The sequence below is a fragment of the Dama dama genome, chromosome 8, assembly GCF_033118175.1.
Source record: "Dama dama isolate Ldn47 chromosome 8, ASM3311817v1, whole genome shotgun sequence".
Lineage (NCBI taxonomy): Eukaryota > Metazoa > Chordata > Mammalia > Artiodactyla > Cervidae > Dama > Dama dama.
This window is the reverse complement of record NC_083688.1, coordinates 16,350,004-16,367,156: the sequence shown is the minus strand read 5'-3', so window position 1 is coordinate 16,367,156 and position 17,153 is coordinate 16,350,004. Positions and strand designations below refer to the sequence as shown.

General features: G+C 52.1%; 1 protein-coding gene across 1 annotated transcript in view; it reads left to right on the top strand.

Moving 5' to 3' along the window:
• The window catches only part of ARMC9 (armadillo repeat containing 9), a 172,496-nt gene extending 156,129 nt beyond the window's left edge, over positions 1-16,367 (top strand). Inside the window, exons 23-25 of the mRNA XM_061148523.1 lie at positions 3,704-3,833; positions 13,403-13,575; positions 15,045-16,367. Of these exons, the coding sequence (XP_061004506.1) occupies positions 3,704-3,833; positions 13,403-13,575; positions 15,045-15,067 (326 nt within the window). The 3' untranslated portion in view covers positions 15,068-16,367. The remainder of the gene's footprint in view (positions 1-3,703; positions 3,834-13,402; positions 13,576-15,044) is intronic.
• The last annotated feature ends 786 nt before the right edge of the window (positions 16,368-17,153 follow it).

Sequence of the window (17,153 nt, the reverse complement as noted above, 5' to 3'; positions counted from 1 at the left end):
CTGTGAGCTTTCCGTCCCATCTGGCCACCGCCTTATCTTCATCTTTTCACTCAGCCTCCTTGAGGGGACGGTTACAGACCGGCTTCAGCCAATATGCTCAAATGCTGTGTTGAGGCTAGTTCTGAGGCCGCATCTGGTCTCGGCCGACCAAGCACCACGGTTGAGGGAAGAAGAGGACAGCAGCGTGTGGCAGGACCCTCCTGATCCTCACTGTCCCATTTCGTTCCTTCCCCGGCGAGAGCTGACCTGACTTCCTCTTGACCCTTCCACCCATCCAGTCCTGCTCCTCCAACCCTTTCTCCCCAGTCTCTGCACCTGCTCACCTTGTCCCCCCAGCCCGTTCTGGCCTCACCCAGCCACCAACCCCCCAACAGGTCCCCTCACACATGACCTTCACCCCTGCTGGAAATTAACGCCCCACCCAAGACCCATGGGGTCCCAGCACCCCGGCCCAAACGTCGAGTTTGTTCAGGACGCCCCCCATCACGGCTGTGCGTTTCGTCAGCACTGAGGCAGGACTTGGAACGAGGAGGCCGTGGGATCCTTACATGGCTCCATCAGTTCTGTGAGGGACCAGAAAGTACATTATTTTTAAGCAAAGGACTCAGCCCCACAGAGCCAAAAGGAAATAGCTCCCAAAGAAAAAAGAAAAGAAAAGCCAAGAATGTGACTCAGAATCTTATACGATATTGGCCTGAGGAAAGTTATTCTCATTTCCTTCCCCATCCACCAAGGCTGAGATATCAAAATCGCATGTCCTGTCAGTGGACCCTGAGGGAAAATGCCAGCCCTGTTTGAAATGGGTGAAGAGGTAGAGAAACAGTGGTTTGTCTCAGGAAACTTCAGGTGCACGCACACAGCTGCCCTCCTCCTCCCAGCTCCCATATCTTTCAGTGGAGATATATTTTTTTGGCAGGGGGCGGGGGGGAGCTGGCGTCAGGGGCCATAGGGGTTGCTCTGAAAGTCTGCAGTGTAGCCTAAGCAGACGGAGCAGGTGGGGTGGCTAAACCGAGAAGACCCGAGAAGGTCTCCCAAGAGCCCAGCTCAGTTCCTCCTCCCTCCTACCAGGGACCTTTGGCACTTGTCCCCCACCACCACCTGCCTGGGAAAGCTCATGATCCTGGAGAGCTACCTATCCCTGGGCGCCATCTTGGAACACCATTGACCCTCATGGGGTTTTCCATGTGCAGCCCTGCTCTCGTGTGTGGTTCCACTCAACCATTATTTCATACACCCAAATCTGGTCTCCTGAGCATTATTATAAGGCCAGTCAGTAGAGAGCACAGACAGGCAGGCCAGTTGTCCACTAAGGAACAGCTCAGAGAAGGCTGAAATCCTAATTCCAGTCACAGTTCTGGGTGGAGACTGTCCAGTGAGTGAGTGAGTGAAAGTCACTTAGTCGTGTCTGACTCTTTGCGACACCATGGACTGTAGTCCATGGAATTCTCCAGGCCAGAATACTGGAGTGGGTAGCCTTTCCCTTCTACAGGGGATCTTCCCAACCCAGGGATCGAACCGGGGTCTCCTGCATTGCGTGTGGATTCTTTACCAACCAAGCTATCAGAGAAGCCCAGAGACTGCCCAGTGTGGACTGTAAATAAAGCCACCCATGGATTCTGTACCAGAAACAGAGTCCTTGTTTGGGTCAAAAGAGAGTTATCTGGAAGTCAAAGCTGTGCCCCCTTGCCATAGGTTTGAGGCAACCTGCAGGGAGGATTCTTTTTATTTTTAAACCAAAGTATAATTTTCAGTGGACATGGGTTTGGGTGGACTCGGGAGTTGGTGATGGACAGAGAGGCCTGGTGTGCTGCGGTTCATGGGGTCACAAAGAGTCGGACATGACTAAGCAACTGAATTAATTAATTAATTAATATTTGATTTAAAATGCTATGTTAATTTCTACTCTTGCAGCAAAGTGATTCAGTTACACATGTATATACATTCTTTTTTCCTATTCTTTTCCATTATGGTTTCTCACAGGATATTGAATATAGTTCCCTATGCTGTGTAGTAGGACCATGTTTATCCATCCTGTGTATAATAGTTTACATCTGCTAATCCCAAGCTCCCAGTTCACCCCTCCCTGATCCCTCTCCCCTTTGTCAACTACAAGTCTGTAGTCTATGTCTAGGAGCCTGTTTCTGTTTCATAGAATAGTTCATTTGTGTCATATTTTAGATTCCACATGTCAAGTGGTATCATATGGTATTTGTTTTTCTCTTTCTGACTTACTTCACACTGTATGATAGTCTCTAGGTCCATCCACATCTCTGCAAATGGTCCAATTTCATCCCTTTTTGTGGCTGAGTAGTATCTCATTGTATACGTGTACCACATCTTTATCCATTCATCTGTTGGTAGACATTTATGTTGTTTCTGTGTCTTGGCTATTGCAAATAATGTTGCTATGAACATAGCGATGAATGTATCTTTTTGAATTATAGTTTTGTCTGGATATATGCCCGGGAGTGGGATTGCTGGATCATATGGCAACTCTATCTTTAGTTTTTTGAGGAACCTCCATACTGTTTTCTATCGTGGTTGTACCAATTTGCATTCCCACCAACAGTGTAGGAGGGTTCCCTTTTCTCCACACTCTCTCCAGCATCTGTCATGTGTAGACTTTTTGATGATGGCCATTCTGACCAGTGTGAGGTGATACCACACTGTAGTTTTGATTTGCATTTCTCTAATAATTGGTGATGTTGAGCTTTTCGTGTACCTGTTGACCATCTGAATGTCTTCTTTAGAGAAATGTCTGTTTAGGTAGGGAAGATTATTTAAGATAAAGCTGAGGCCATTGCAAAGCTGCTAGAGAGATTCTTTTTTTTTAATGAGCTGAAAGGAGCTTGGGTTAAGGGGGTAGTGAATTCAGACTGTCACAGTGTTGCTCTGACAGTGACATGGACCCCTTTGAGCTGGAGAAGGAGGGGAGGAGCTTGGGTTAAGGGGGTAGTGAATTCAGACTGTCACAGTGTTGCTCTGACAGTGACATGGACCCCTTTGAGCTGGAGAAGGAGGGGTGCATGTCATTTAAAGTACAGAACAGGCCTGTCCCCAGACCCTTGGGAGGGACCATCAGCAGTGTCATCGAGGACTTCTCCCATCATTCCCTATGATCTGGGGGTGGCCCAGGCAGCCTGGTCCTTGCTGGGCGGTGTTAGGGAGGTTCCTGCCCTTGTGGGAGGGCAGGGATTCAGGCCTGAAGGATCCGGGACGGCTCAGAGAGCCCCACCTCTGGACTTGCCAGATTTGGCAAATGAAAACACAGGACACCCAGCTGAAGTTGAATTTCAAACAGACATGAATAGTTTTTCAGTTTGCCTCTGGGCCACTGTGCATCGGTGCCAAGCAGGGGGCCCAGGAGACAATTCCAGGTTTTGTTGGCTTATCCCGAGAGGTGGGGACAGGGGTGGGGACGGGGCAGGCCACAGGGCTGAGGGTCCAATCTTCCCTGCATGCGTGTGTTCCAGCCAGAGCATGCCCACTGCACCCTCAGGTTACAAGTACCCAAAGTGGTCGTCTGGAGAGGTCCCAACCTGCACAAGTAAACAAGTCCCCATCCATAGGCGCCGGGGAGCCATGAGGGACTGGCCCCAGGCTGTGTGCTTTTCTTGGCTCCAGGGCCCAGCCCAGTAAAGAGCATCTTCAAAGAGCTTCCAGAGCAGAGGTCAGCTGAGCTCTCTCTCCTGACTCCCCCCAGCCGCCACTGATGCCAAGCCGGGAGAGTGGTCACCAGCAGGACGTCAGGGAGAGCCTCGCCTACCCTCAGCAGGGGCCCCAAGCCAGCCTCGAGGGGGGCCCCAGGCCCTGGAAAGTGGAGACACCACCAGGTAGGCGTGGAGCAATGTCCCGGGAGGGCTCCTCTGAGGCCTACCTCTGATGATGGAGGCAAAGGAGCCTTCCGCTGGGGCCCCAAGTGCAATTCTGAGACCCTCAGGGGAGTATGGTCAGCTCGCCTGACAACCTCAGAGCCCAAGGGGAGGGACCTGCCCTCCTGAGAATCACTAGTCGTCAGGCCGGAAGGAGAGAAAAACTTACAAACACACCCAAGGGGCTCATTTTAAGAACTGCTGGAAAAAAAAAAAGAACTGCTGGTTGAACACATTTGGGAGGGCGAGTGATGAGAAGTAATTTGAGGTCAGTGGCCTCTCTTAGCAGTTCGCTTTTGGAGAGGGGGCTGTGGAGGGGAGAAAGGTGAGGAAGAGGTCAGTAAAAGCGTTTGGCTCAGATGTCAGCTTCCTAAAACAGAAACTGGACCCCCAGGAAGAAAAAAAAAAAAGTTTTCTGTTCCTCTATGTCAAATGAGCACACTCACTCAATGGGTGAGGAGGGATTCTTTAGAATTTCGAAAGAATTTTTTTTTTTAATGATCTCACAGGCCCCTTCTTTCAGATCTGAGGGAACCTGCTTGGGGGAGGGTCCTGGCCCTGGACTCAGACCCAACCTGTCTCCTGACGGCCGCCCACCACTTCCTCTGGCCCGGCCCCACAGCGCCCTGCAGGCTGAGAGTTTCAAGACAGAGGAACCTCGCTCCTGCACTAAAACACAGCTCTAGAGAGTCATGCTGAGCATCATGACGACACCCTTGGAGTCTCTGATTAGAGCAATTTTGCCATGGTGACTGGTCAGGCCTTCCGTGCCCTACTTTCCCCATAGAACAGGGAGGGACATCCGTTACTGTGTCTGCAGTGAGCAGGCCCCCACCTCCGCTGTGGTCACAGCTGACTTGCAACTCCTTCAGCAGCGGGGCCCTGTGGAGCTGGTTGAGGCTGTGGGAGGCCTGCATTCTAGGCCCCTCGAGGCCTGAAACCACCCACCCCCTGCAGATGTGGCCCCGATCACAGTGCAGGGGAGTCCGAGAAACCAGCCCACTGGTCCTCCCCGTGGGGAACTTCCTGCCTTCCTGCAGTCTCCCACTGACGGAAACCCCACAGAAACAGGGATTCCTGCCAAGTTCTAGAAGCTGCTGGACACCTTGGAGGGATCAGGACCCCCGAGGACAGGCAGAAGGCCCAGCAGTGCCGCACCCCCTGGCGAGAAAGTCAGGGAGAGGAGGGGGCGGAGAGGTTGCCAAAGCCCACCCCACTGGGGGCAGGCAGCGACCTTGCACCTTCCTTTCCTGCTTCCGGGGCAGAAGGGTGGCAGGGCCGCGTAGGAATGAGCCGCAAGGACCTTGGGACCTGAACCGGGGAGGGCAGTCCTGGATGTCTCTACGGGGCAGAGAGTGTCAAAGATGGTGAGCCAGAGTTCCACTGTGTGGTCATGTGCTCCATGACTGTCTCCCGCTGTCCTCAAAAACAGGGGCCCACTGTCCTCAAAATCAGGGGCCGTGGGTAGGGTGTTTGTCCCCCATGTTCCTGGCGCAGAGCAGGAGCTCGAAATGTGCGTTAGATGAATCCCTAGGAGAAAAGAGAGCGTGGCTCTCTGGCTTGACAGCTCCACTCTCTCAGGCTGTAAAGGAGGGCAGCCCCTGGCCCCAGAAGATGAGTTGGCTGGGTTGGGCCCTTGCTTGTGGGGAGAAGGAAGGCCCTGAAGCCCTGGGTGTGGGTCGTTGGTAGACAAAATGATAGCCCGCATTGCTTAGCCCTGACTTTGAGGTGGCATAAAGATAATTGCAGCTCCAGTGGCTTCCAGCAACTGGTCTTGCTGTGAAATTGGCTTTCTGGAAGCCAGGAGTGAAAAGGTTCAGACTCCACCAGCCCACGGCCTCCCCACGGCCCACGGCTTCCTTTTCCTTTTTCTCTCCGCCTCTTACCGTCCTTAGCTTTGAATAGCTGTTAACCAAACTACGAAAATGCTTTTTCAAAGAAAACAAGCATTTATCCCGAGGAGAACCAAGGCACTTTCCCAGGGAAATCTGTCAGTCCTGACCTCGAAGGGCTGACCCGCCCCCCCCACCTTGGAATGTACAGGGTTGGTTTCCAGCCATCACCTCCGGGAAGGTGAGGGGCCGGGCTGCCCAGACATGGCCTTGCCCTCCCACTGGCCACCTGCCATCTGCTGGGGCCCTGCTCTGCACGGCATTGGCATGTCATCCATGTGGAGATGCCAAGGAGCCCAGCCAGACCAGGAGGGCATTTGTCTGGACATTCCCTCCGTGTGGCCGAGGGCGGGCGAGGGAGTGGGCTCCTCTGGTCAGAGCTCTCACTGCCCCACAGACGTCCACCAGTGCCAGCCTGAGATGGGAAGCACCCTGTCAAAATTCCTGTCCAGCCATAAGTATTGTGGCTTTTAAAAAATAAGGAAGAACGAGATTTTATGTATGTCTGTGGTTGTTGTTTAGTGTTGTGTCCAACTCTTTGTGACCCCATGGTCTGGGGTAACCCTCCAGGTTCCTCTGTCCATGGCATTTTCCAGGCAAGAATACTGGAGCGGGTTGCCATTTCCTTCTCCAGGGGATTTTCCCAACCCGGGGATCAAACTCGAATCTCCTGCATTGCAGGCAGATTCTTGACCACTTAGCCACCAGGGAAGCCCTCACATATATGTCCCATATATGCTTTCCCCTCCTCACATTTGTTCCCGAAGGATATATGACAACATTGAGCTAAAAGAAACTACAGGCTAAGAACCAGGAGGTCAGGGAAATTGGAGTAGCCTGACTATTTATACAGACATGTGTGCACCTTCACCAAACATCCATGTGTGAAATTTGCCTTCGTCCAGCATGCTCTCTCCCCAGCTGCCACGTTCTCCCCAGCCCCCCTTCTCCTCCCTGGACTTTGTTGCAGTCCAGATGAAATTCCACAGCAATGACCAAGTTAGAAACTAGTTAGGAAGTTTGATGAGCAGAGTCCACTTAGGCAAGCCCTGAGCGCTTTGATTCGTATCTTAATGCAGACAGTATCTCCCTCCGAAGAAATGAAGGGACACGGGGATGTTCTGCCTTGGGAATCTCAGCTCTGGGATTATGACTCAGCAGCATTCCAAACACAAGTAAAGATTAAATATCTCCAGAAGCTTTTTATTGTGACTCCCTTGCAACACAATGTTCCTATTGACGAGCAGAGATCATAGAAGCTGGCCAGGCTTCTCTGATACGTAACCGCCTACCTTGCGGGGGCACTTCCCAATTTACCAATATATCGATAGACCTTCACCCTTTTCTAGGACCCAGCACTGTGTGTTCCTGCAGCCGAACACATATTCCTGAGTCAGAGGCGACAGCCATCCATGTGCACTTCCCACGTGCTCTTTCTGCTCTGCCCTAATCTGGCCGCATCCCTGGCCAGACCATCGCCATTTCCTGGCTCTGGCTCCTGGCTGCCTAGACTAATAAGCTCACACCATTCAGGGGCTTGAGAGGGCTGGGGGGCCACTCAGGGGCCAAGCTGACCCTTCTGACAGCCATCCCTCCCTGCCTCCCGCAGCGTCCTCTCCAGGGGGCCCCGAACTCACCACCCCCCAGAGTTCAGCGACAGTGGCCAGCACCCTCAGTCAACACAGCCACCTCCTGCAGCCGCCCAGGTGGGGACCCTATGGAGGGGAGAGGTCTGCCAAGTTGAAGGGGTGGTTCCCTGGTGTCTGCCAAGGGCCACTTTCCCCAGTGCCAGAGGGAGGCACCAGTCAGAGGGAGGCTCTGTCTGAGATGTTCTTTCATAGCGACAACACGACCCTAGTCAAACAAAGGTCATGTCCCAGGGCCAAGAGGAGGCCCGCTCTTAGGTGTATTAGTCAGGATTCTCCAGAGAAACAGAGCCAACAGGAAGTGTGTGTGGAGAGAGATTTAATTAAGGAATTGACTCACGTGGCTGCAGAGGCAAGTCCAGAACCCAAGAGCTAGTGGATGGGGCACACTCGCTTTCTGGAGGGCAAGCTGCTTTACTTAGCGTCCCCCCCATGGAATGTCTGCCTTGTCCAGAGACACCTGCACAGAAATATGCAGACAGTGTTTGGTCAGATACCTGGGTGCCACGGCCCCACGACACTGCCACGTAAAATTAACCTGCACGTAGGCTTTTCAATCGCCATGTGGCTGTCCAAAAGGATGGGGCCCTCTCCTGGGTGCCCTGGGTGGGGAGGTAAGTAGATCCCCAGCTCTACCACCCTGACTGTTCTCTCCCTTCACTTCTTTTTTTCATTTCTTTATGTATTTATTCAGTCGTGCTTTGTCCTAGTTGCAGCATGTGGGATCTTTCATTGCAGTGTACGGGCTTCTCTCTAGTCGTGGCCCACGGGCTTAGCTGCCCTGAAACATGTGGAATCTTCTTGGACCAGGGATCGAACCCATGTTCCCTGCATTGGCAGGCAGATTCTTAACCACTGGAACCCCAGGAAAATCCCTTCCCTACACTTCTTGCCAACTCACCTCAGCTATCCCTGAGACTCTGCAACTTGACCTTGCTGCCCATTGGCTCTAAGGCCCCACAGGGTGAAGTGGGCCAAGCCATCCTGAACCTGCACAGCTAACTCCAAATCTGGCCCCCTTGTGTGATAGGACATCCCCAGGTAACCCACGGCTGACTCTCTGCCATTACCACTGCCAGAACAACCCTAGGGCTCACCTCAGGAGTGTCTACCAGGGTCTCTCAGTTGTTCCTTCTTAAAGTGTAATGGATCATCAAAAAAGCAAGAGAATTCCAGAAAAACATGTATTTCTGCTTTATTGACTATGCCAAAGCCTTTAACTGTGTGGATCACAATAAACTGTGGAAAATTCTGAAAGAGATGGGAATACCAGACCACCTGACCTGCCTCTTGAGAAACCTGTATGCAGGTCAGGAAGCAACAGTTAGAACTGGACATGGAACGACAGATTGGTTCCAAATAGGAAAAGGAGTACGTCAAGGCTGTATATTGTCACCCTGCTTATTTAACTTATATGCAGAGTACATCATGAAAAACACTGGGCTGGAAGAAGCACAAGCTGGAATCAAGATTGCCGGGAGAAATATCAATAACCTCAGATGTACAGATGACACCACCCTTATGGCAGAAAGTGAAGAACTAAAGAACCTCTTGGTGAAAGTAAAAGAGGAGAGTGAAAAAGTTGGCTTAAAGCTCAGCATTCAGAAAACTAAGATCATGGCATCTGGTCCCATCACTTCATGGCAAATAGATGGGGAAACAGTGAAAACAGTGGCTGACTTTATTTTGGGGGGCTCCAAAATCACTGCAGATGATGATCACAGCCATGAAATTAAAAGACGCTTACTCCTTGGAAGGAAAGCTATGACCAACCTAGACAGCATATTAAAAAGCAGAGACATTACTTTGTCAACAAAGATCCGTCTAGTCAAGGCTATGGTTTTTCCAGTGGTCATGTATGGATGTGAGAGTTGGACTATAAAGAAGGCTGAGCACCGAAGAATTGATGCTTTTGGACTGTGGTGTTGGAGAAGACTCTTGAGAGTCCCAGGAGATCAGTCCTGGGTGTTCAGTGGTAGGACTGATGCTGAAGCTGAAACTCTAATACTTTGTCCACCTGATGTGAAGAGCTGACTCATTTGAAAATGACCCTGATTCTAGGAAAGATTGAGGGCAGGAGGAGAAGGGGACGACAGAGGATGAGATGGTTGGATGGCATCACTGACTCAATGGACATGGGTTTGGGTGAACTCCGGGAGTTGGTAATGGACAGGGAGGCCTGGCATGCTGCGGTTCATGGGGTCGCAAAGAGTCAGACACGACTGAGCGACTGAACTGAACTGAACTGAAAGTGTAATGGGGCTGCATTTTAAAACAATCAAGATTTTATGTTATGTGTATTTTACCACCATAACAATGATAACAAATTTCAACATTAGGGAGTTCCCTGGAGGTCTAGTGGTCAGGATTCTGGGCTTTCACTGCTGTAGTCTGGTTTCAGTTCCTGGACAGAGAACTGAGGTCCTGTAAGACATGCGGCACAGCCAAAAAAACAAAGAAAAAAGAATATATATCTCAAAATTAGAAAAGCTTCATTGTATGTGTCAGAAAAGTGTCTGCAATGCATGCCTGTTTTCAAACACTTGCAGTCAGATTTACATGCTGCTCTGTATCGCTCACTTCAGCTTCCCTTGTGGCTCAGCTGGTAAAGAATCCACCTGCAATTCAGGAGACCTGGGTTCAATCCCTGGTTTGGGAAGATCCCCTGGAAAAGGGAAAGGCTACCCACTCCAGTATTCTGGCCTGGAGAACCATGGTCACAAAGAGTCGGACACAACTGAGCCACTTTCACTTTCACTTTCACTTTCTGTATCGCTCCAAGGATTCCCAAGGTGGCTGAGTGGTAAAGAATCCTCCTGCCAATGGCGGAGACGTGGGTTAGATCCCTGGGTCGGAAAGATCCCCTGGAGGAAGAAACAGCAACCTATTCCAGGATTCTTGCCTGGTGTATCCCGTGGACAGGGGAGCCTGGCGGACTACTGGGAGCCATGCGTCCATGGGGTCACAGAGTCAGACAGGACTTAGCAACTGAGCACGCTGTATTGCTCTGGAAATTTTGGATGTGTGTTTGTGTGTTTCCTTTGTTTTTAATTTATTTTTAATTGCAGGATAATTGCTCTACATTGGTATGTTAGTCTCTGCTGTACAACAGTGTGAATCAGCTCTAAGTATGCATATGTTCCCTCCCTCTTGAACCTCCCTCCCACCACCCATCTCACCCCTCTAGGTTGTCACAGAGCAACAAGTTGAGCTCCCTATATTATACAGCAGCTTTATTCCTCTGTTCTGAGCCTCACTCCATTCACTCTCACGTGCCTGAGTAGCCCCTACAGTTATTTATGAAGATTGCATACTCTTTCATCTGATCAGTATACCCTAACTTTTTACATTTCTTTCATTCACTGATAATGCATGTGGGTGTGTGCTCAGGGTCGGGAAGATCGCCTGGAGGAAGAATGGTAACCCACTCCAGTATTCATGACTGGAAAATCCCATGGACAGAGGAGCCTGGCGGGCTACAGTCCGTGGGGTTGCAGAGAGTCGGCCACGACTGAAGCAGCTTAGCACATGTGTGCTCAGAACTGTGCTGGACAGTGGATATCAAAGGTGGACTAGACCAAATTGCTGCTCTGAGGCAGTTTACCTGGAAGGACAGTGTTATACATGACATGAAAATTAATTTGCTTTTTAAAGAAAAAAAAGTTAAAAAATTGTAAGAGGGCTAAATCTCTATCCTTTCAACCAGGTATGAAAGATTTCTTGTCTAGAGTACAGGCAGTTTTTTACACCAGTCTTTTTCTAAATTTGAATTTGGAGACTTTTCAAATATTTAAGTTTTATTTTTCTGATTATTAAAGTAATAGATTCTCAATGTAAAAAAAAAAAAAGGTGGGGAGGCATAATGAAATGAATCAAAAAATTATGCAGTTGCCTCCCAAATCTCACTCCCCAGAGCCATCACCCCTGTTCACGGGTCACTTTACCACAGCTGGCCCCAGGGACATCACCTCACTGAACCTTCAGAGCTGTCCTACAGAAGCCATTTCACAGATGGGGAAACTGAGGCTCCCGAGATGTCAGCAGATTGCTCACTCTCCCTCACCCGCTAGAAAGCAACAGAGCAAGACTGAGAATCCAGGCCATTCCAGGACCCCCACCCTCCTCCCTGCCACCAGATCCTTCACTTCCCACAGCCCTCAGCTTCAGCCCCCAGCACGGTGTACATACACACACATACACACACACACACACACACACACATGCACACACACACACACACACACACACTGCCCACTGGGTGCCCTGCAGCCGGTCAGCATCTCTGTCCTGGGGATGCGGTGGGAAGACCCCCCCTTACTAGCCAAGCTCACAATGTGTGCTCCGCACTCACGGCATGCAGCCTGCAGACTGAGACACCCACCTACTTAAAGGAGGACAGGCTGGGAGCCCCTGCTGCCTGCCGGGAGCTGAGCTGGCACTTACATCAGCTCAGTCAGTGGTGACCACAGCCCTGGGTGACAGCCCCTAGGACTCCAGTCTTCAGAGTTAGGTGTCAGAAAAATGGACACATAGATAGCAAAGGCCCCAGAAGTCGAGCAAACTCTGGGAGATGGTGGAAGACAGAGGAGTCTGGCGTGCTACCGTCCATGGAGTCACAGAGTCTGACATGACTGAGCAACGGAACAATAGCAACAGAAGTCTAGATGGGAATAAAAGCTTGTTTATACCTCAGTGACAGCCAGGGAGCAAAGGGCTGGGTGGGGGAATCACATCCCCAGTCCCAGCTGCGGTGGCTGCGGGCACTGGTAGGAAGGAGGGAACAAGCTCTAGGACATGGCCTCTTGTCTCTGTGAAGCCGACCCACTGGGCTGGGGTCCTGAGAGCATCTGGAGAATGGCTGGCTATAAGATCCCACCAGGTTCACTGCCTGCTTGTTATGTATGTAAACTTGGGAAACTTGACCAACTTGGAGCCTCAGTTTTGACATCTGAAAAATAGAGTAGTAATGCTTGCTTCGCAGGATTGTTTGGGGGCTCAATGTCATCTTCTCATTGCAGCCTTCCCTGGTCACCCCACCTAAAGTCAGCTTCCATTTGCTGCTGTGATAAACTTCCAATTGCACAAATTTAGTCACTAAATAAGCACGGATTTATTATTTTCCAGTTCTGTAGATTAGAAGTCCCACATGAGTCTTCATGGTCTGGAATCAAGGTGTCCACAGGACAGGTTACACCCTGGAGGTCTGGGGAAGAATCTCTTTCCTATCCCTTCTGGCTTTGAGAAGCCTCCTGCCCTCCTGGGCTTGTGGCCCTTTCCTGCGTGCGTATACAAAGTCGCTTCAGTCATGTCTGACTCTTTGTGACCCTATGGACTGCAGCCCACCAGGCTCCTCTGTCTAATGGGACTCTCTAGGCAAGAATAAAGGAGTGGGTTGCCATGACAACCTCCAGGGGATCTTCCCGAACCAGGGACCAAACCAGCATCTTTTACGTCTCCTGTATTGACAGGCGGGTTCTTTACCACCAGCACCACCTAAAAAAGCCTCACGGCCCCTTCCTCCATCCTCAAAGCCAGTGGCATTGCATCTGTATCTTTTTTTCCACAGCCACACCTATTTCTCTTTCTTCCTCTGCCTCTCTCCCACTCTTAAGGATGCTTGTGATTACAGATATCCCAGTAATCTAGGAAAACCTCACACCTGCAGCCTTGATTTCCTGTTGTCATGTAGGGTTCCAGGGGCTGGGATATGGAACTAACTGGAGCCAGACACACCTTTCCTGGCCATTCGATCTGACACTGTAATACTCTCTCAGGTTCCCTATTCTGCTCCCTTGCTTCATCTCCTCTCTCATCATCTCCCTCCTCCCCCAAAGTGTGAGCTCCACATGCAGGGATTTATGCCACCAGGTGCCCTCTCTACCCCACCCCACCCCCTGGTGCCCAGGATGGTGCCCGCCTGGCATCTCTTAGAGCCAGAGGGGGAGTCCTTCCTTCTTCCTCCTGTGACTTTAGGTTGGATGTTTTGTTCCAGGGGATTCACATCAAGCTTCACCTGCAAGCCCCGGGGCCCCCGCACCCTGGAGATCCTGGACATGAACCCACCCAAGGTCAAGGCGTCGGCTCTGGGCCCTCAGTTCTCCTCGTGTGGCCCCCAGCAGGCCAGCCGTCCCAGTTCCACGACGACTTCCACAAGGAGCCTGCAGAGTAAGTCAACCTGCATGGGAGGGCACTGGGCTTCCCCATCTAACTCGTGCTCCTTCCATGGCCACCAGACCAAGAGGAAAGGCCCACCTCTCCTCCCCACCTCTCCTCCCCACAAGACCAGGGACCTGGCTGCCACTTACTTTGCCCCAGGGACCGGTTCTTCACTCATCTTTCTGGTTAAGAAATTGCCCTTGGCCTCCGCGGGTCATGGGCTTCCCTGGTGGCTCAGCTGGTAAAGAATCCACCTACAATGCAGGAGACCTGGATTCGATCCCTGGGTTGGGAAGATCCCCTGGAGAAGGGAACGGCTACCCACTCCAGTATTCTGGCCTGGAGAATTCCATGGACAGTATAGTGTATGGGATCACAAAGAGTCAGACACAACTGAGCGACTTTCACACTTCAGCGGCTCATACACAAGCTGGCGGAGTGAGACCCTTCCAAACAGTCACTCGGGGATAAGATCCCCCTGCCCGGGGGCTTACAGGTCAGCCCTGAAACCAGAATCGACCTTCTGGTGGGAAACAGAGGCAGGTACTTCCTCGCAGGCTGGGTGGAGAGGCCCCCCAAGGGACTGAGGTGGGGTGGGCCCTAGGGAACCCGCTCTGTCCCTGGGACCATCCTCCCACTCTTTTGCTCCTGATGAAAACCACTTCTCTGTCACCTCCCAGTCAACCAGTTGACCACACACACACCCCTTTCACCTCCCAACCCAAGCCTGGAACTTTCTAATAGGGCTTTACTAAAAATAAGGGAAAGCAAAAGAGAAACCGAACAAAAGGACGTCAAGCGGCAGAAAATCAGTCACACTCAGGATGTGTGAGTCCTGTGGCCTGGCCGCCCCCTCCTTCCTGACAGGACCCTCGGCGCTCTGGCCAACCGGGGAGCGTTGGGCTGGGACCGTGGTTCATGGGCCAAGTCTGGGCAGCCCGTGGGGGGTGGGCAGGCCTCCGCCTGCTGTCAGCACCTCTCTGCTGGGAAACTCACAGCGGAACCCAGCCCCATCTCCCCACCACAGTGCTTCTGCACACGGGCCCAGAGGAAACGCCAGCAAGTACAGGGAGAGAGCGGCCAGAAGCGAGGCAGGCCAGCTTCCCCGGGGCCCTGCCCGGCCGCCAGGCTGGACGCCCCCTCTGAAATAACCGCAGTAGCAGCGCCCAGGGCTGCCTGGCTGGCTGGCCGCACAGGGTGGGGAGCAGCTGATACCCACCCCCTCGGCCTCCACAAACACAGGAGATGCTGGCAGCGAGGCTCACCGAGTCCCCACACCGAGCTTCCTGTCAGGAAAATGCATGGCCACCCCAGTGTGTCAGGCCCTCCCGGCCACAGAGCAGGTGACCTGGGAGGAAGGCGCTCTGCGTTCGGTTTGCACAGGGCCCGTTGAAAGGAGGGTTTGTGTGGGGACAGAGAGGGGCTCTGTGCCCAAGCCCACCCTGGCGCTGGCAGCTTGCCTGACTTTTCTTCTCCAGGCAGCCCATCTTCCAGGAAGTGAGGATGGGTTCTTCCCCAAGGTCACCATCCCTTTGCCCAGTGACCAGCCCGCTTCCTGCTCTCGGCCAGCCAGCAGCTGCAGATGACACATGTGACGAGACAGTTATCGTCACGCCACCAGGTGACTCGAGGAGCTGAGGAGGACAGCCCTCCCGGAGTCCAGGAGCAGGCTCACCGTAGCCCCTTCCCGAGGGTCCTGCCACTGCCCTTCCTGCCCACCCTCCCCGCCGGCACCCAGCTTGGGGGTGGGGGCAGTGGGGGACAGCAGAGCCAAAGCCAGGAGCTCGTCCATCTCAGGGAGCCAGGGCCAGACAGCTCAGCCAGAGGCAGGCCCTCGACCTTGGAGGAAACCAGTCCTCCTCACCCAGACCAAGTATGAGGAAACAGAAGGGGGTTAGATCCTTCTCAAATCGGCTGCCTGAGCCGCAGACTTTGGATTTTCTTCCTCTTAAAACCTGGTAAGAGTATGGGGTGTTCCCCTCTGTGGCTGGAATACGGCTGTTCCAAAGCAGCCCTGTGCTTCTTCCTACGTGTTCTAAGGGCTCAGAGCATTGACCAGTTTAAGGCCATTTCCCTCCCTCCGTCCGTTAAGACCACAAGCAGAAACTGTGCCCCCGGCAGGGTGACTGGTCCCCGCTGGGGGAGGCCCGTTGCTCCCTCCTTGCCAAGGGTGACATCAGGGCCACATCCTAGTGTTGGGGCCCATGTGAGGAAAGCAGGAGAGACTCCATCTTGAAGCCTGTCATCCATCTTAAATACAGGATGTGAACTGGGCCTGAACCCAAGCCCAGGAGTGAGGAAATGGTCACTAGTGAAAACCAGGTCTCCTGGAGACTTCCCTCCTTACAGATGGCAAACAGAGATTGTAGTTGAAGTCAGGCTGCCCCTGTTAGATTAACCATGGAGACATCCCCTCTTGATGTATAATCATTGTCCCCCCACCCTCCCTCCTTTAACCTTAATTGTTTGTTTTTCTAGCACCTACTTGTTGTAAAACTCAATCACATGCAACAGAGAGGTTGCTAACATGTAACCAGTCACGTAGTGGGGGGTATAAAACTGGGCCTCTCAGAAACATCAGGGTCCTTGTTGGGAACCGATTCACCCTTGGACCTGCTGGCGTAATAAACTGTACTCCATCGTCTTAAGTGTCCTCCAAGGTGTGTTTTGCGACTCCGGATTCCACAATACTGGGACAGAGAAAGAACCTTCACCTGCAGAGTCAGCACTATTACCCAAGCCTGTAGCAGGGTCTGACCTTGCCTAAAACAGAAATACTGAAATAAAATGATCAGTATTGAGATGGCACTTGTGTATGTGTCTCTGTATGAGTTTGTGTGTGTGTGTGCACGCATGCTGTCCCCCAGCCAGTCCATCTGCCCTGGCCAGGCCTATTGGGAATCATCTTGGTGGTCCCACTGGACATAAATAAAGGACAATGTTATGTTTTTCAATATCCTCCCAACTCCTGAGGAGAGCAGGCAGAAGAGGTAAACAGAACACTGGAGCAGGCAAGAGGCCAGGTTAGCCCTGTGATGACCATAGACACATCATGAGCCGGACCCTGGGTTAATTTCACAAGTTCTTGGCAGTGGTGCCAGGGTGGGCACATTAGAACTCTGTGGTTACATGACTAGCCCATCTTGATCCTCTGGAAATATGTGAGCCCCTCTCTGTTCCGGGGGGAAGAAAGCTGTACAGAACACTGCCCTCCAGCCCCTCCGAACTCCTGGCTTGATCTCTGGAGGGATAAAGAGAAAATGCGAATTCTTCTCTCGGTGTTGTGGATAATGGACCAGCAGGAGAAGCGGAGACTGGGTCCCTGAAATGGAAGCGCTCCTGGAGAAACCCTGAAAAGGCAGAGAGTGTTTGCAGATGAACATCAGAGGAGCATCATGGGAAAATCTCTCCCTTTCTCCCAGCAAATCCACTCCCTTTGGATTCCTCACATGCCGCCAACTGACACAGCCTGGCCCTGCCTTGGCGAGAGAGCAGCCCCATCTCCAGATTCCAGAGGGAGTGGGTGACTCATCCGTTACTGCCCACGGTCTCCCTGAAGCCAGGGAGACTTCTGTTTCTCCCTTAGG